Genomic DNA, 20,937 nt, shown 5'->3' with positions numbered 1-20,937 from the left:
TTCTGCATTGGAAACACTGTTGACATTGTAGACGCCTACAAGTGAATTTTAGTTTCAAAAATATCTCCACAAAATCTCCTCTATGCCTACAAACTCTGCATGAAATGATCGTTACCTCACATTTATCTCCATAAGAAACTTCACTTGAAACATCTGCAGCCAGCTAACCAATAGAAAGGTCTGTTTATCACAATTCCCATCCTCATTACGTGGATGTAATTTGTAACTCACTTATCAGTGTACATTCAAAAAATGAGTTGTCCCCTCGTATTGTTGTATGTTTCTAAGTAAAAAGTCAATATTTAGAGGTTCAGTGTGCAGAGTTAGAAGCACACTAGGTCCAGACTGTCATAGGAACCAGGATCGAAGGTACTATCTGAAATGCCAAATGCTACATTAAAGCACGTATGCCATAAGCATGCAGGAAAGTGAACCTAAAAGTTGCAAGTCTTGAAGAATATTCAGTCACATCCCCGTTGTGCCCCATTTCACCATCAGGGCACATTTAAAGAGTAGGTGCAGAACGGAACATTACTACAGACATGCCAGGGATACGATAGACATTGATAAACCTGTTTTTGATTAAAAATTAGAGATGAAGTGTCAATTTTGCTGAAGACTGATTCAATTTACGATAGACAAACCTCTAATCGGTTTCTTCTATGACGAGTGCTGCATTGTGATAAGTCAAAAACTATTAATGTGAAGTCGACGTTGCACTGACTGGTAAAAGTTATATAATACAAGCAAGAATCGTAACCTGTGCTGTTTATCGAATAAAGTAGGATCGGCATTCGTATCACGTTGTCCTTACAAAAGAGGAAACGAAAGAAAAGTCTAGCAAATACAACCAGATCAGATCTGTGTGCAGTAATCAATCTTACACCAATTCTACTACCCAGTCAAATTCATCTTTGGATACACCCATTTGTAAGGTTGTCAGGGCTTCATAAAGCTCTTGTGATACTCTTCCCACAGCTCCATTATTGTACTGCACCCTGTAGAGCAGTACCCAGAAGTTCAAGGTAAAAATAGTGCACAAGTATGAATTAGCTTGTTAGCAGAATGTAGGTCAAGTCACACGTAAAGCAACAACGTAAGTAAGCAGCATCATGAACCAAGGGAGCAAAAGAAATCTACAATATGATTCCACATACCCCATGAATTTATGTGAGGAATAAAACTGAAAACTCAAGATTGAGCAACAATGACGTTACCTGTTTGTGCCATGAGTGATGCTTCCTACGGGATTTACAACCACAGCCGTTCCAGTGCAAAACACCTCATCGGCAGCTAGCAGTTCATCCACCGACACTGGTCGCTCATTTACCTGTTTAAAAAATCTTTTTGTACTGAGCAAATATCATGTCCACAATAATAAAAGAGAAAGGGTTCCGACCAGATATTATAAGCTATGAGGAGTTTGATTGCATAAGCATCAGAGCACGTGTACTTTTACGTAACAAACAAAGTAACATTGTAATCCATTTCTACAAGAGACGAAGAAAATACCTCATAACCGCGACTGCGTGCTAACTGAATAATGCTCTTTCTTGTGATTCCCGGCAGGATCGTTCCAGCCAATTCAGGAGTTGAGATCACTTTGCCCTGCAAGACATTTTTAACTTATTTAGCTAATAAAAATGTCAAGTTTTCTGTTCCACTTTAAATGGATATGTTCAGCACCTTAGTCCATATACACAATATCACCATAATCACCTGGTTCGGCCACCCGCAGCTGGCAAGATTCATACTGCAATGCATAAACTGCAAAAAAATAAAAGTTCATTCCACAAACCTTGACCATGAATATGTTGCAAGACGAGACTTCCTCCACATACTTGTTCTCTATTGCGTCTAGGTACAAGACATCTGAATAGCCGTTCCCTTTAGCCATCAGTTGAGTCTTCAGCACCTGCATTCATAGTATTAGGAGTTCCAGTTACATCTTCTGTAGAAAAATGCACGGATCTGCTGGAGTCTAAAAATATGGCTCTAAGATCCCACAACATATTGCTCCCATAAACATGAAACTCACTGCTCCAACTTACTGGGGCATAATTGGATATAGTTTTTACTCCACCAGTTCCACCAGGAGCAGCACGATGGAAATAAGTCTCTACTTTCAGGTCAATTGGAGATAAGCCCCCCTGTCACAAATGCATGCGCAAAATCCATATTGGTGAGGAAAACAAAATTGTCCAGGAAAAAAAGATTGGAAAAAACTGCCACCAACAAGAACAGCTAGCTATAGATTGATCAACAATCAAACCATCTTGCTAAACAACCAATTCATATTACGATTAAAAGTAAACATGCACAAGCCGTGAGTGCAGAGCATAGAGTCTGTCGAAATGCCCAGATCACTAACCTTGAAATATGTTCCAACAGGAGATACATAAATTAGAAAGGTATATTCTGGTGCAGGTGCTAAGCCCAAAATAGGGCCAGTGCCAATGAGCAAGGGACGGATGTAAAGTGATCCCTTGCCTGTCGGGGGCACCTGTCAAAATAGTACCAAGCCCAACATATTAATGTTGATATTCGAACATCTTCAAATCACATCAAAATTACTAAACAAAGCCCTTCGCCGGCGCTACAGTACTGCAAGGAAGTGGTATTAACAATGCTTGTATCAAGAAAGACACACAGACTGGTAGACCAGTTGACATATGTATCCCTGATATTCCAATATAGAGGAATTCACACTCGAATTCACACTTCAATAAGTATAGGGCAATTACAACTTGAAAAAGGCCAGGTTATCCACTCGAATCCCAATGGTGCACTTTCATCAAAACTACCAACCAGATCACAATACTTCCTCATACATCTGAAGATACAAATATAAACTTTCGAGAACATTCAACAACAGAGCCAGATCCTTAAGAGCTGAAATAAGTGATCAACAGTGTCAACCAGGCTAGAACTGTACCCAACGTTTGTTTGCCAGAACCGTTTTTTTCACAGCATCAACAAATGTGTCAACATCTGGGGCAGGCATGCTCATCCGCTCAGCCCCATTTATCATACGCATGGCATTCTCCTCTGGACGGAAAATTAATATGCGATCATCAGCTGTCCTATATGCCTTCATACCTTCAAACACACCCTGTTTTCCGTTCACCACGTTAAACTTTAGTCATTTCAGATTTAGAGTCTATTGATTCGGTTATATTCACCTATCTTGAATATATACAATATGTAGTTTCAAGAAATTTGAGACTGTTTTAGTCGCTAATGTCTGAAATCCTACAGGTCATAACATGCCCGCAGCAATGTTCAAGATATCTTCTCAAGGAATCTTTGAAAAATACATCAAAAAGTGCAAACACCGAGAAAAACGAAAAAATTACAAGACACTGTTAGTGTGTACAAAATGACATTAACTCGAAACCGAAAAAATCGTCATGGGACTGGAGAGTGCGGCATGGTTTAAATACATACTGCATCACTACAGAATTCGTACATTCAAAATCGAATGAAGCTATAATTTAAATATGTTACTGACACACACAGTCCTACTCATGATCAGCTCACCTGTCCATAATTTAACACTCCAGCAGATGGACTGACTTCCAAATTCCCAAACGGTCGTAGCTGTCCTTTTTGCCAATTGCCCTCTAGGTCGCCCTTCATAACAAACATGAAATCAGTTGGACGCAGACCAAAACCAAAATTGTCCCAGTCGATCCCTTCCAATGTATCCAAGTCACTGCCATACAATCCCACATACCCAACGTATTACAAGATAAATCCAAAAAATAATCAGCACAGTGCATACCACTCCCAGTTAAAAATTAAACCTCAATTTTCTATATTCCTAATAAATATTCCTGTGAACAAACATAAAACCTACAAGTACATTGACTTCAGTTCTACCTCAATGTCAAGAGGAGCATTGGAAGGCAGGGTGTCGAAAACACAAAAACTTTGTCGAATACACCAACCGGCAAACACCTCTAGCTTTCTAACTGCATTGTTCTAAAAGGTACTTCTGGTCTAAATTGCTAAGTCGCTAGTCTTCCGACAACTTTAAGTTTGTCATCAACACTGTTCGGGTTCAAATCACTAGGAGAATCAGGTCCTATCAATTTCATGATAAATTTTTAGAAGGTGGACGCTTGTGTACTAAGCGGTTTGGCTAGATAACGTTGGGTTCTGAAAGAATTAAATGTATGGCTCGAATATATTAAGCGTACCTAGTCTCCTACAGGTGCGCATTACTTTTGCACGCGGGCATTCAAGCATCACAGGAAATGGTCAACATAACACACTAACAACCAGTAATCCACATACCAGTAGATGTCTGCAGAGATGTGAAAATTCGCACCTGGTTTGGTTCAGAGCATCTGCTACTGCATGCAATTGCTGCACTTTCGATCCGCGTACATGGTAGGTTGAGTTATGCGACAACGAAGACCTAAGCCTCTCCTCTGTCTGCAAGCAGAAATACGAATCCAAAGTCAATCGCAGCTGTGTCATTTCAAAGAGACAAAAACAGTACTGAAGACGATAATAAAGTCAAAATCAGGACAATAAACTCACAACAAGTTGACAATAACACTGTTCGACCAAAAATTTAGAAACTACCATCGGGTTTAACTTCTCATCTCCTTATGATCGGTAAACACATCAACATGCTGGCTTGAGAAAGAAAAATCAACCTGGACAAGAAGCTAATTCCGGAAAATTCAGAAAAGACTTAAACACTTGTCCAAACTTTCTCAAAAAAGTAATCAAAAATAAAAATGAAAATGAAAATGAAAATGAAGTCAAGCGTGCAAAACGATTCAAAACTCAGAGACGCAAAATTTGAACACAGCGTCTCATGATCCCATCACACTAAACCAGCGTAATCATATCATTCTGAGACAAACAGTGAGGAAGCAAGACTTCACAAGAACCGGAGTATTCGGTATGAGCTTGAAAAACAACTCTTCTAATTATTACGGATGCATAAATCCAACTTCCATGAAATCACATCGCTTCTAACGAGTAACCAGAAACTATATGATTGATATGTGTCAAAAACAATCCAACCGGCTATGACAACCAGAACTACAGCAAAGATAACCCTTAACAGCTAATTGTGCACAACAATTTGAGTTCATTGGGAATATGTACTAGTAGGTCTTCGAATAGTGCGATAAGCAAGAATAGAAAGCCCAAGTGTAGCAACAAAAAGAAAAAAGAAAAAAGAAAAAGAAAAACCCTACCATTTCTCAACGTCGATCACAACCAGAATCTCCATGTGAAATCCCGGTCAACTCAAAAATGAAAACCACAATGCAGCACTGTAAAGCTCCACAAGACGCACCACAAAAAAAGCCGGCATCCGACAAGTCCTCCTCAAACCGACGCCATTCTGAAGAAGCTGAGGCGACGAAGACGATGAGACGCGCTTAACATCAGCTCTCCCCGCTTCAGACGACGCCACGCTCATGTAACTCTCCTGCTGCAACAAGGAGGAAGCCAACCCGATCCCGCACATCACCGCCATCGCGCTGAACCGCCTCCAAAACAACCTCTTCCAACACCGCAAAATGCCAAATCAACAGCTAATATTCAGCGAATCCTCCACCAAAACGGCCACTAAACGGCTCAAACCACTCTCCGTAGCGTGGGAAATAGCAGCAGTGCGAAGTCTCCCACGAATTCGCCGAGCAATGCACTGCGTGCCCGTGCAAATCACGCAGGGATCCCCAAAACCCTATCCTGCGACAAATTGTGCCAGCGTGCCAAATTCGGCAGACTCCTCGGCAAGGCGATCCTCAGTCTTAACCCCAGACACGACATTCATCCATCTCAACTCACATGATTTACATATTCATTCATTGATTCATCAATTCAGGGCCTGTAGGGTTTTGCTGGATCAGATCAGCAAAGATGAATAAAAGATGTAGATAAGGTGGGTTGGATAGGATCATCCTGATTTGGATGAACCATCACGTCTTCAAATGTAACAACCGAAAGTGGATATAGCACCCTCAAATCAAAGCAATGAATCCGGATTTTATTTTATTATTTCTGAAATTGTTTTGAGAGGTATTAAATATAAGCAAACATGTATAAAATTCTCTTCAAAACACAATTTTTTCATCTACTCTTACATTATGCAAACTAATAGGATTTGTTTTTGTCAAAGAAGTATGAAAGGTTTTGTTTTCTTAAGTTTTATTTTTTAATATTAAAATATTATAATATAAACACCATCAAGTTGTTTAAATATATATAAAATTTTATACTTAAATGATTCAATAATATTCAATATTTTAAAAAATACTTTTAAATATATACTAGCATGAAAGACCTTTATTCAACTTTTAAAATATGCATACATCTATTACGTTGTATAGTTGTAATCATCTCTCTTCTATCAAATGTCAAAATCACTTTTCATGCTTCAATATGTAATCATTATATCTAACTAAATTTGAAATAGTTTAACACATATAATCTTCAATGGCTTTAATTTGCCACAAATTATTGCCAATGAACTTTATCAAATTAATAATAATAAAATAATAAAAACCAATACTTAAAATTAATCTTTTAAGCAAGCAATAATTTCTTATTTATTTATTTTTAAAGTTCCAACCTAAATTCTATTTTTTATTGATCTACATTGAAGTAAAGAAACTTAGCAAAAAAGATTTAAATGCATCATTGAGCTTTCAAAAACCATCAATAACAATAATAAAAAATTTAATATAAGAATCTATATGTAAGGTTTTAACTAACAACAATTTATAAACAAAAATATTATTACAAAGTATATAAATGTATATTGTCTACATCTATCTATATATGTATCAAATGAAATATAAAATTGTCAAAGATAAAAATCTCAAGCAATCAAAGAATCAATACACCCTTCTGCTATTCAAAAGAATAGATATTTATTCAAAGATATCATAATATTAAAACTAAAATGGCTACTACCAAAGATAAAAAAAACTAGAGACTTTTGAAACACGACTAAGAATAAAAAAAAATTAGTTGAAAAGATTAAAGAAGGCCTTATTCTTGCATGCACATATATTATTTAACTAAAAGTCATATGACAACGTTCTATAGGACCTCCAATATGTGTCTAATTTATAAGATAAGTTTCTTATATGTGCATCTCATAGCCAACTTATACCACAAGTAGCCAACATGTGTGATATATGACCAATTTTTTGGCTAAGTTTTCAACTTATTAATTAGCCACAAATATGTACTAAATTAAATTTGCATCTATAAAGCTTTTTAGAAGCTGTTCCACAAGATATTATCAAATTTGTCTATTTTTATTTATTTCTATCTAATTCTTCTTATACATATAATTATAAGTGTTGGTTATGTCCATGACATTTCCTTCACTTTAAAGAATGAATTCTATACAAAATAATATACATATCTAAAGAAGTCAATGATGCAAAAAAATATATTTGCTACATATTCTAAACTTTGTTCTTTTTGGAGGTAGTTGATAGGTCTTCTTAGCTATTGGTAGTATTTTATATCATGACAAAATGACCACCTTCTTAAATGATGATTATTAAGGCCTTCAAAACTTTCTTCAAATTAATAAAATATTTAAAAAATCATTATAGTTGATTCCTACATCTAATAATATCTCCATATATTAAGAGTTTTTTTTTTAAGGTTGTGATACAAAACACATTGTATTTTACTATCTATTTAAAAAAAAACATGTTGTTCTTAAAAGTTTTTATTTCTATTACAATGTCTCGGAGGTTGTGACAATCTTAGTTGCTTTATCTCATAACTCAACAAATAATAGTTCTTAAATTGAATCTGTTTGTTAATAATTTTTCATCTTTTTAATATCATAAATATAAAAAAATTATATATAAAAAGAAAACATAGAATGCAATCTTCAATAAATCTCATTTATTTTATAACAAAGATTTTTTTTATTCTTTTTCTTAATTTTAATGGATGTAATTGATAAATAGCATTAACCTTCATTGTTGTATTTGTAAGGTTCCTAAGTACTCCTATGTACATTCATTAATGTCATATCCATGCCAATATATAACATATTCCAACATATTTTGCCATTGCCTTATATCCAAGACTTCTTCTACCTCAAATTCTTGATTATTTTGTACTTCAATAAGAGGAAGTGATATTTTTCTTCTTCATGTTATATCCATTATCTTGTATGATTTAAGAAAAAAATATGTAAAACATAAGATAGATCTTCATAGATTTCAGCAGATGTAATTAAAATATAAATTCATTGATTTGAGTAGATGTAATTAAAATATAAATTCATTGATTTGAGTAGATGTAATTAAAATATAAATTCATTGATTTGAGTAGATGTAATTAAAATATAAATTCATTGATTTGAGTAGATGTAATTAAAATATAAATTCATTGATTTGAGTAGATGTAATTAAAATATAAATTCATTGATTTGAGTAGATGTAATTAAAATATAAATTCATTGATTTGAGTAGATGTAATTAAAATATAAATTTATTGATTTGAATAGATGTAATTAAAATATAAATTCATTGATTTGAGTAGATGTAATTAAAATATAATTTCATTGATTTGTTTATAAATAAAAAATTATCTAAGTCTACAATAATCCAACTTGTCATAAGGGCAAATAATCTAAAATATAACAATAAAATAATAAAATCTTATTATCAATATAGAATTGAAGTTATTCTTTGTAATAAAAATTATTGAATAGAAGAATATATTGTATTATTATAGCCAATTTGTGCTAATTTCAAGGATATGAATCTTAAAGAACCAAAAATTCAATACCTTCTTATATCACTTAAAAAAAATAGATATTCACTCAAAACTAATATAGTATTGAAATTGAAATGGCTATTGCTAAAGATAAGAAGACTAAAAAGTCTTGAAACAAGACAAAGGACTAGAAAGACATTGATAAGAATGAAAAAAACTTTGCTCTTTTCTCCATATATATTCTTTCACTAGAAGTTATGTAGCAATGTTGTATAGGACTTCTAATATATGCCCAATTTGTGAAACACATGTCTAACTTATAAGACAAGTTTTTTATATATACACCACATAGTTCGCTTATTTTAAAAGTAACTAATACGTGAAATACGTGGCTAATTTGTTGACCAAGTTTCTAACCTATCAATCAACTACAAATACATATAAAGTCCAAATTGCAACAATAAAGCTTCTAAGAAGCTTTGCCATCAAATAATATCAAATCTACCAACATTTAACTTCTATCTAATACTTCTTATTTAGATGTATATATATATATATATATATATATATATGCATGTCTATGATATTACCTTTCCTTCTAGAGATAAATTTCACAAGAAGGAGTAATCATATGTTAAAGAAATCTAAGATATTGTCACGGATACAGAAATACAGGCTCGAGATCTAACAAGAAGTTCAAGAAGAATTGGCAAGAACTAGATTAATCAGATGAATGCAAGAACAACACTAGAGAGGTGAGTTAGAGCTCCAAGAGATGTATTGTCGAGACTAAAGAACTCTTCAGCCTCGATTCCAATATATACTCCTATTTAGAAAGCTTTTCAAGTAACTTCTACCAACTAAGAAGCTTTTAGAAGGTTCCAAAGACTTGCTTCTAGAAGGTTCTAGAAACTTGTCTCTAGAAGGTTCTAAGGACTATGTCCCTAACATCACCCCTTCCTTTAGCTTTGAGGTCTTTGAGAAGCAATGTTGTTGTTAATCAGTACCAATGTAAGAAAATGAAGATCTGTCACATAACATCTGCTATGAACTCCAATTGTTGTTCACAAGGCAAGTGGTTCATCGGCCCTTGAAGCCAACGGTAGTGGCCCACGCCTTCGACTTTTGACCAAGCATGAACTTCAGTGTCCTCATTGTGAAATTGTCCTGTAAACACGCCTTCTGGCTGACCATGATAAGTAGGTTCAATCTCAAATACAATCACCAATGATCAGTTACTTGGTATCTTCCATCGTCGTGATAGTGTAGGCAGTTCTTCATCTGGGGGTCGCCTTCGTGAGCTAGTCAGTTGAGATAATCTGACTAGCATAGTATCTATCTCTTGGCTATCCATATCAGAAGACCAAATTATGGCTACTGAAAAAATTCTACTTTAACTTAAAGAAAATAACTACATCAACTACGAATTTTGGTGGTGCTATCCGCCTTTCTTATATTCTTGGGTGAGCAAGCTTCAGAAGGAAGCTATTGTCAAACTAGCTTAGGTTTATGAGGATGTTGTTGATGAAACTCCTGTACTTTTTGTGACGTATTGGCGAGATTTTCAGCTGGCTCTCACGTTCGCTCATTAATATCGTAGCCGCACCAATGAACAAGATACTCCAACTTGCCCCACCTTTGCCATGAATCCAGCACCTTTTCGACCTCATATTTTGAAGCTCTGATAGTTGTTTCACAAATCCTTTAGCTGCTGGATTGTTATTTGTTGATGGATTCAATAAATTAAGCTTCGGATGATACCCATAGTTGGAAAAGAATGGTGTGTATTGAGTCGACACATGGAGGGTGTTGTTATATGCAAACTCGGCTAGCGACAGATATGTGGTCCAATCATCTTGCTGATAGTTGATGCTGCAACGTAAGTATTGTTCCAAGATTTGGTTCACCCGTTCCATTTGGCCGCCAGTTTGAGGATGAAAGCCGAAGAAAGCTTGATATCCACCTTCAGTATCTCAAAGAGAGATCTCCAAAACTTTGACATGAACTGGGTTCCTTGATCTGATACGATATCATCTGGTAGTCTATGATATCGATACACATTATCAAGAAAGAGCCTTGCTGTGACTTTACTAGACGATGTCTTATTACAAGGGACAAAGTGCGCCATCTTTATAAGCCAATCTACCACGACAAAGATGTTGTCAAATGAGTTCGATGATGGCAGGTCTATGATGAAGTCCATGGAAACTGAAGACCATGGTCGACATAGAATCAGCAATGGTTGTAAAAGTCCATAAGGGCAATGTCGAGGATTCTTGGATCTTGAACAGATGTCGCAAGAGATGAAAAAATCTTTCACATCCTTCCACATTTGGAGCCACCAAAAATCTCGAGAGATAAGCTTCAAGGTCTTGTTGAATCCAAAATGTCCCGCAACTGGAAAATTGTGGCAAGATAGAAGAACTCGGAGTCGTGCTGGTTCTTTTGGAATATAAAATCGCTCTTCAAAGTATAAAAGATCTCCCTCCATCTTGAACTTGTTGTCATTGGTATGCTGCTTGATATCAATGGCTACTGAATCTTCAATGGTCACAGTACGTACCTGGTTCAGGAAGTCAGCATCAATTGGCACAATAGTAGCGCAAAGCCAAAATTGCTCTAACTTCAACAACGTCATACATTGTTGATCAAACGTCGCTTCTCCAACCTTTGATATAAGATACGATCTCCTCAATAATACATCGGATAGTCCTTGTTGCTTTCAAGGTCGATAAGTGATAACAAAATCAAACCTAGATAGCAACATATTCCACCGAGCTTGACATCAATTTAGAACTCGAGCTGACATGAAATACTCCAAATTCTTGTGATCTGTGTATACAATCACTGGGTGTACAACTCCTTCAAGAAAGTGACGCCATTCTTGGAAATAATCCATTATTGCAAGAAGTTCCTTATTGTGGATCTCATAATTGATTTCAGCAGCAGAGAACTTTTGAAAATAGAATGCAACTAGATGGACCTTCTTGTCTTCTTCCATTTGTGAAAGTACAACTCCCAAAGCAAAATCCGAAGCATCAATTTCTAAATAGAAGGCCTTTGTAAAGTTTGGATGTACCAAGATTGAAACTGTAGTAAATGTCGTCTTCAAGTCTTGAAATGCCTTCTCCGCTAGAGGTTCCCATTCCATCTTATCATTGCATGTCAAGTGAGTGAGAAGAGCAGCAACTTGAGAGTAATTCTTGATGAAGATCCGATAGAAGTTAGCAAAACCAAGAAAGTATTGTATGTCTCTAACCGTCTTCAGAACCTCCCAGGACACGATTGCTTCCACCTTCTTGGGATCCATCTTCAAGCCTTCCGTAGTTGCAACAAATCCCAAAAACTCCATCTCCATTTGGTGAAATAAACACTTCTCAAACTTGGCATATAGTCCTCGCTTGCGTAGTTTCTCCAAGACTAAACGAACGTGCTTTTCATGCTCCTCCTCATTTTTGGAGAATATCAAAATATCATCCAAGTAGATGACAACAAAATCGTCAAGGTGCTCCCAAAAAATGTCATTCATCATATGTTGGAAGACCGTTGAAGCATTGGTAAGACCAAAGGGCATGACATTATACTCAAAATGGCCATACCTTGTACGGAACGTTGTCTTCCACTCATCTCCTTCCTTGATTCCTACGAGGTTGTAAACTCCTCTTAGATCAATTTTTGTAAAGATCCTTGCACGTCCAAGTTGTTCTAAGAGACCAAAAATCAAGGGTAACAGATAACAATTCTTCTTTGTTACTTTGTTGAGGCCTCGATAGTCCATGTACATCCACAACGAACCATCTTTCTTCTTCACAAATAAGATGGGTGACCCAGTTGACGATTTTGAATGACGGATGAAGTTCTTGGCTAGATTCTCATCGATGTACTTTTGCAACTCTGCCAACTCTATCTGCGATAGATTATAGATTGGACCAAAAGGCGGTTGTACTCCTTCCTGCAAGTCTATGGTGCAATCATATGGTCGGTGTTCCGATAGCATGTCGGCATTCTTCTTTTCAAATACGTCTTTAAAATCCTTATATTGCTCATGTATATTTTCTGTCGAGATCTTCTCTGTGGTAGTTGGAACCGCATAAATGACAAATGGTGTGCCTTCCTTAGACGATCTTACAAACGCTCTTGCTCTAATGAATAAGGATTTCTATATTTGGGGTTTTCTACTAGGCTTGTTCTTGGATGGTTTTGTGGAAAAGGTCATCTTCTGCAACCTCCAATCTATGGATGGATTATGCTTTTCCAACCAGGAAAGACCAAGAATAATAGGATTTGATGGGGTTTTAATAATATTGAAAATAATATGACTACTATGGCCTTTAAACATCACTTCTATAGGTTCTGATTCATGGGTGATACATTCGCGGATCAAGAAGAGTTAACAGCAAATCCTTCACATCGTCCTTTAAATCCCAATAGAATTGACTCATCAATGCTTCTTCGTCCCAATTGATGTCGCATGCTAATTGCTTGAAATCCGATGCATAGACTGATGTAGAGCGCATCCCTTGTCGTAGTGACCGAATCTTTGTTGTAGCCCATCAAACCTTGTCGTGTTTACCAAATGCTACTGCAAACGCCTCCAAAAAGGTTTCAAAGTTGTTTAGTATGGATGATCGTTTCTCAAACAAAGGAACAAACCATGATAGAGCTTGCTTTGTAAGTAAGGTTCTAACAAGCCCAACACGTGACTCCTTCGTTGAATAGCGTTTGGGCTGTAAAACTGTTCTCAAGCTGATTTGATTAACGAATCCTCGAAACTTGGAATGCGTACCATCAAACTTGTCCAAAAAGCTAACTCGGGGCTCCTTATATTGTAGAACTAGTGGTCCTTGTCGAACCTGAGGTAAAGTTGTTTCTCCAAGTGCAGAAGTTTGAGGCTAGTGCAATCTAGATTGTGCCATGCAAGATGCTCCATCATTATGAAGCCTTGCCATGACTCCTTCAATCTCTACAATTCTTTGCGATAACGTAGTGAGGGCATTCATGATAGCATCCAACTTGGATGAACTTTCCGTCATACTAATGTCTTGGCCTCCGGCCATTCTAAGAGAAGGACAAAAATGATTCTACAAGAAGACAATATTGGTTTAGAGGAGGGTACTCTGTGACCTCTAAAATATCTTAAGAGCTTCAAAAAAAGGGATAATCCACTCTCTCTAAGAAGAATAAGACTCCAATATTCTAATAAAAAAAGTATCAGTTTAAAAGAGGGTAATCCGCAACCTCTAAAATGCTAATACACCTTCAAGCAGAGGAATAATCCACACTTTAATGAGGAAGAAACTAGCTCTGATATCTGAGGTGAGTTCAATCTTGACAAACTATCATGGACACAGAAATACAAGCTCAAGATCTTACAAGAAGTTCAAGAAGAACTGGCAAGAACTAGATTAATCAAATGAATACAAGAATAACACCAGAGAGGTGAGCTAGAGCTCTAAGAGATGTGTTGTTGAGACTGAAGAACTCTTCAGCCTCGATTCTAATATATACTCCTATTTACGAAGCTTCTTAAGCAACTTCTATCAACTAGGAAGCTTCTAGAAGGTTCCAGAGACTTGCTTCTAGAAGGTTCTAGAAACTTGTCTCTAGAAGGTTCTAAGGACTATGTCCCTAACATCTTCTACCAACTAAGAAGCTTCTCAAGCAACTTCCATCAATTAAGAAGCTTCGAGAAGATTCTAGAGACTTGTTTCTAGAAGGTTCTAGAAACTTGTCTCTAGAAGGTTCTAAAGACTATGTCCCTAACAGATATATCAAATTGTATTTGCTACAAACTCTAAACTTTATTCTTTTTGAAGTTGGTTGTTAGGTTCTCTCAACCATTGATAGTATCTCATATCAAGGTAAAAAGACCATGCTATTATTTGATTATTGTTAAGACTTTTGTAACTCCATTCAAATAAAATATTTGAAACATTGTCAAGTTCTTATCTCCAATAATATCTCCAAGTATTTGGAATCTCTTCAAAGGTCATAATATCAAAAGTTTTGTATCTTGCCATCTATTCAAAGAAAAACATGCCATTCATAAAGATTTTTATATCTATTATGTGTCAAAGATATGAATCTCAAAAAAAAAATAAAAAAATAAAAAAAAATCTCAATATATTCTTGTGTTACTCAAAAAGGCTAGAAAATCACTCAAAGATGGTAATATATTGAATTAAAATGGATATTGCAAAAGACAAGAAGACTAGAAAGTCTTAAAATAAGATTAAAGATTAGAAAGACATTGACAAGAAAAAAAAAAGCTTTATTCTTACCTTCATATATACTATCTAATTAAGAGCTACATGATGATATTTTATAGGACCTCCAACACATATTGACTTTGCTAGATACATGACTTAACTTATAAGGCAAGTTATCTATAAAAGTGCTACATAATTATCTTCATCTACAAGCTACTAACACATGTGTCACATGGCTAATTTGTTGATCAAGTTTGTAGCTTATGAATTAACTAAAAATACGTATAAAATCAAAGTAATATTTGTAAAGCTTCTAAGAAGCTTTTCTAAAAGATATTATAAAATAAATTTACTTTTACCTACTTCTACTTAATCATAGAGATAATTATTAGAATAAATATGTATATTAATGATATTATGTCATCTTAAAAGTTAAAACAATTACAATGTATCATTTGATAACTCGACAAATGATAATTCTTGAGTTGAATCTACTAGTTGTTAGTTTTTTATTTTTTTAAAGCTATAAATATATAAAAACTACAAATAAAGATACATAGTAAAATATAATTTTTTAAAATTATATTTCTTTTATATCAACAATTTGTTATTTTTATTTTTATTTTTATCAATATTATTAATAAAAAATTAATTTTTATTGCATTTATAATATTATTAATTAAATTCTATTTTTGTTCACTAATATCCTATTTACACCAATAAATGAGATATTTCAACCTATTTTGGCATTGCTTTGAGTTTAAAACTTCTTTGATTTTATATTCTTAATTATTGTTTACTCCTATAAGAGGAGGTGATATTTATCATTTTTCTTGTATTTCTATTTTCTTATTTGGCTTAAGAAGAGACATATGGAATATAAGATGGATCTTTAAAGACTTTAATAAGTATAATTAATAAGCAACTAGATTGATTTGTTCATAAATAAGTGTTAAAGATAATAATTCAAAAAAGATATGTAAGAAAATAAGAAATGAATCAAAGAAAGATGACAAAATAAAAATAAGAAAGTAAAGATATTTAATGAAAAACTAGAATGGCTATTGCCAAAGACAAGGAAGCTAGAGACTCTTGGAATTAGATTAAAAGTAAGAAAAAAATTGACAAGAGTGAAAAATAATTTATTCTTGCATCTATATATACTATCTACCTAAGAGCTACGTGGAAACATTCTATAGGACCTCCAATACATATCCAATTTGCAAGTCACATGTTTAACTTATAATATAAGTTTTTTATATGTACACCACATAGTTAGTTTATTTTACAAGCTATCAATACATATGACATGTGGCTAACTTGTTGGCCAAGTTTCTAACTTATCAATCACTTATACATATGTATAAAGATAAAATATGTTTATAAAGCTTTTAAAAAGCTTTTCTATAAGATATTATCAAATTAATCTACTTTTATCTATTTCTATCTATTCATATTATTTAGATAACTATTAGAATAAATAAATTTGTGACATTGACTTCCCTTCTAGAAACAAGTTTCATGAAGAGGAATGATTACATGTTAAGGAAGTCCAAGTTGCAACAAATTATATTTGCTACATACTCTGATCTTTGTTCTATTTGAAGATAGTTGATAGGTCATCTCAACCATTGATAATGTCTCATTTTAGAGTAAAAAGATCATATTATTATTTAATTATTATTAAGGCCTTGATAAAAAAAAATTAATTATACTATTAAAAGCTCTTTCTACCTCCAATAAAATCATCAAACATCAAAAGTCTCTTCTAAGTTTGTGATATCAAATACATTGTATCTTGCTATCTATTTAAAGAAGAATATATTATTCTTAAATATCTTTATTTGAATTACGTCATCTTGAATATTGCAATATTTTAATATTTTATTTAATAAGTCAAAAAATAATATCTCTTGAATTGAATTTGCTACTTGTACATTCTCCATCTCATTGGCATTGCTAAAATACATAGAACTTATAATAAAAAATAAAAGATATAATATAATCTTTATTGAATACATTTTATTTTAAAATACTTTTTTTTTATTCTTTATTTTGATTTAAATAGATGTTATTGATAAAAATTTAAATCTTTTCTATTATATTTATAATATTTTTTTGCTGAATTTTATGTATATTAACTAATATTAGATCTCTACAAATGAACAAGATATTATAACCTATTTTGGTGCAACTTTTAATTTAAGATTTCTTCTATTTCAAATTTTTGATAATTATCTACTTCTATAAGAAGTGATGGCATTTATCTTCTTCTTAAAATATTTACTATCTTATATGGCTTAAGAAAAGATATGTAAAATACAAGATGGATCTTTATTGATTCTGGTATGTGTAATTATTAGGTAATTAGATTGATTTGTTTACAAATAAGAAAAGATTCAAGTCTATAATAATCTAGTTTATCACAAAGACAAATAATCTTGGTATTGGAATAAAGTGACCATACTTTGTCACTGACATCAAATTGTGGTTGTTCTTTGCTTTAACATTCACGTTGATTTTTTGTTGTTTTTGAGATTTTTTTAATTGTGCCTTCATTTTAAAATGTAGCTGTAACAAATGATTTGCCAAATCTTTTGCTACAAGATTATCAACTTTTGAAAAGTGAAAGGTATTCAATTATAGATAATAATCATAATTGGTAAAAAAAAGTATATATTGAATAGAAAAATATATTGAATTATGTTACACAAATTTTGCCAATGGCAAAAGAATTGTCGAATCATGTTGATGATAGTTGATAGTACACCTCAAATATTGCTCTAAAACTTGATCTATTCATTCTATTTGTCTATTAGTTTGAAGATGAAAGATTGAAGATAATTTTATATCTACCTTCAATATCTTAAAAATGATTCTCCAAAATCTTTATACAAATTGAGTCCCTCTATTCAATATAATATTCTTTAAAAATCTTTGATAACAATAGATATTATAAAAGAAAATCTTAGCTGCTTCTTCACTTAAAATAATTTTTGTATATAATATAAATTGTGCCATTTTGATAAAATGATCTACAATTATAAATATTAAGTCATATGAATTTAAACTTAAACTTGAAAAATTTGTAATAAAATCTATAGAAACAAAAGACTATGGTAGTTCTAGTTTAATTAATGGTTGGAGAAGTCCATAAGATAAATGATGAAATATTTTTCTTCTTAAGCAAATGTCACATGATTATATAAAGACTTTTATAGCCTTTTTTATTTGCAAGCACTAAAAATCTCTAAATATAAGCTCTAAAGTTTTATTGTATCTAAAATGTCATATCATTAGAAAGTTATAATAAGCTTAAAAATATATAAATATACTTCTTCTTTTAGAATATACAAGCAACTTTTGAAATAGAGGAGGTTGCTCTTAAATTCAAACTTAGAAGTATCATGAGACTTAAAAAAAAATTCTTAATATCATGAATAAGAAGATCAAAGGAAATATTTGATTGAATTTACTTGATAAATTTGAATCAATAATCAATGCTAATTTTATTGCTTAAAAATGAAATTTCTTGGGTTTTAAGACATTCATTTTTTGTTGATCAAAAGCTATATTTTTCTCTTTTAGTACAAGATAAGAATGTTTAGAAAATATTTTTGATAAATCTTATTATTTTCTAGATTAATATGTGATCTTGAAATTAAAACTTGATAATGACATGCTCAAACAAACTTGTGATGATTCAATATATATATATATATATATATATATATATATATATATATATATATATATATATATATATTGACATGAAATACTCAAGGTTCTTGTGAATTGTATATATAGTGATTGGATTGAAAGTGCCTTTTAGATAGTGGTATCATTTCTAAAAAGAATCCATAGTTGTAAGAAGTTCTTTATTGTGGATTTTGTAATTAATCATTATTGCTAAAAATTTTGTGGAATAAAAAGCTATTAGATGAAATTTGTCATTTGCTTGTACTTGTGACAATACTACACTTAAGGCAAAGTTTGAAGTGTTTGTTTCTACAAAGAATGCCTTGAAGCAGTTAATGCAATATAAAACTAATACAAAAATATATTCCTTCCTCAAAGCATCAAACAGTACTTTGGCTTCTTTATTCTACTTAAGTTTTTATTTAAAAATTAAACATATAAGTAAAGTTGCAATTTGAAGAAAGTTCTTGATGAAGATCTTGTAATAATTGAAAGAACTGAAAAAATATTATACATCTTTTGTTGTTCTTGAAATCTTTCGATCCATGATAATTTGAACCTTCTTTAGATCCATCATGAAGCATTCATTAGATATGATGTATCCTAAGAAGTCACCTCTAGTAATGTGAAATATATACTTCTCTGTCTAGGCATCTAATCTTGCATCTCTAAGTTTTTGTAACACATGTCAAATATAAAGTTTATATTTTTTATGTTCTTAGAATAGATTAGAAGAGTGTTTAAATAATATATGATAATATAATCAAGAAATTCACAAAAAAATTCATCCATATGATGTTGAAAAGCAATTGATACATTTGTGAATTCAAAAGACATGACATCATATACAAAATATCCATATTTAGTTCAAAAAGCATTCTTCTATTTATTTTCTTTGTTAATATGGATCAAGTTGTATGTTCTTTGTAGATCTATTTTTGTATATATCTTTGCTTAATTGAATTGGTCAAAAAGTCCTAAAATCAAAAATTAAGAATATTTATTTTTGATAGTGATTTTGTTAAGTTTTTAATATTCTATATTCATCCATAAATATCCATTATATTTTCAAATAAGATAGAAAATCTTCTTGGAAATTTTGAATCACATATGAAGTTTTTAGTACAATTTTTATCATTGTATCAATGCTTTGAAAAAATATTTGCATTATTCTTTTCAAAACTACTTTGGAAATCTTGCTATTGGGTAAGAGTATAACTTAATGTTTTTCCACCATTAGAAATGATTGTAGCGTATATAGCAAAAGATAATCTATCTTTTGTCACATGCATAAAAGCTCTTACACTTACCAATTTAAGCTTAGATATATTAGACTTAGGTATTTCTTCTTGACTATAGAATTTTGGATTAAACTAAAAGAGTAGTTAAGGTTACAATGTTGTATGATATAAAGTCTATTTAATTTTTTTTGAATATCTAATTGTAGAAGAAAAAATAAAATTTGATATAAGATGAGTCTAACAAGTCTAATAGAATCTTATGCAAATTTTAATTAAATTATGATAGTGCTAATCAGTCTTTAAATAAATCCAAAAAAAGTCTTAAGATTTTACAAAGAAAATATAAAAAAAAACCTAAATTAATCTTAATCAAATATATATAATAAAAAAATATTTAAAAAATATCAAAAATAAAAATCATAATTGAATCTCAATTGAATCTTAATGTAACCTTCAATAAATCTTAATAAAATCCTAAATCAATTTCAAATAAATTTTAATAAAATTCTAAATCGTAAATAAATCTTAAAAAAAATTTAAATAAATTCTAATAAAATCCTACATAGTTCCTAATTGAATTTTAAGAAAATTTTAAATTCTAATCTTAAAAAAAATTCTAATAAAATTTAAAATCCTAATTTTAGGCCAAATTCTCATCAAATCCTAAATCCTAATCCTAGATCAAATTCTAATAAAATCCTAAATCTTGATCAAATCCTATTAAGTCTTAAATAAATTCTAATAAAATTTTAAATAAATCCTAATCAAATTCTAAATCCTAATCCTAGACCAAATTCTAATGAAATCTTAAATCTTAATGAAATCCTATAAAATTCTAAAAAAATCCTAATCAAATCCTAAATCCTAAATAACACCAAGAAAATCTCAAATAAATTTCATACAATTTCTATAGCTATTTAAAACATCAATAAATATTAATTGAACCATAGATCTTAACTAAAATATTATCTAAACTTCAACTAATAAGTAATTAATATGAAATATAAAATTTAAAAAGAATTGGACATATTGAGTACAAAAATAGCTTCCCAAATTTCTCAATT

The 20,937-nt window shown here is 31.9% G+C and overlaps 1 protein-coding gene across 1 annotated transcript; it reads right to left on the bottom strand.

The window, feature by feature from the left end:
* Positions 1 to 768: 768 nt before the first annotated feature.
* LOC112280560 (branched-chain-amino-acid aminotransferase 5, chloroplastic) lies at positions 769 to 5,742 on the bottom strand. The gene is made up of 10 exons (XM_024516172.3): positions 5,321 to 5,742; positions 4,334 to 4,440; positions 3,541 to 3,715; positions 2,936 to 3,112; positions 2,372 to 2,503; positions 2,052 to 2,150; positions 1,799 to 1,915; positions 1,513 to 1,608; positions 1,218 to 1,330; positions 769 to 998 (listed from the first exon to the last, which is right to left on the bottom strand). Exons 1-10 carry the CDS (start codon positions 5,501 to 5,503, stop codon positions 881 to 883), a joined length of 1,317 nt encoding a protein of 438 aa, XP_024371940.1. The 5' UTR covers positions 5,504 to 5,742; the 3' UTR covers positions 769 to 880.
* Between the last annotated feature and the right edge of the window lie 15,195 nt (positions 5,743 to 20,937).

The sequence above is a fragment of the Physcomitrium patens genome, chromosome 3 (genome assembly GCF_059467195.1).
Source record: "Physcomitrium patens ecotype Gransden chromosome 3, ASM5946719v1, whole genome shotgun sequence".
Lineage (NCBI taxonomy): Eukaryota > Viridiplantae > Streptophyta > Bryopsida > Funariales > Funariaceae > Physcomitrium > Physcomitrium patens.
Note: the sequence above shows the minus strand (reverse complement) of the source record. Positions and strands in the feature narration are given on the sequence as shown.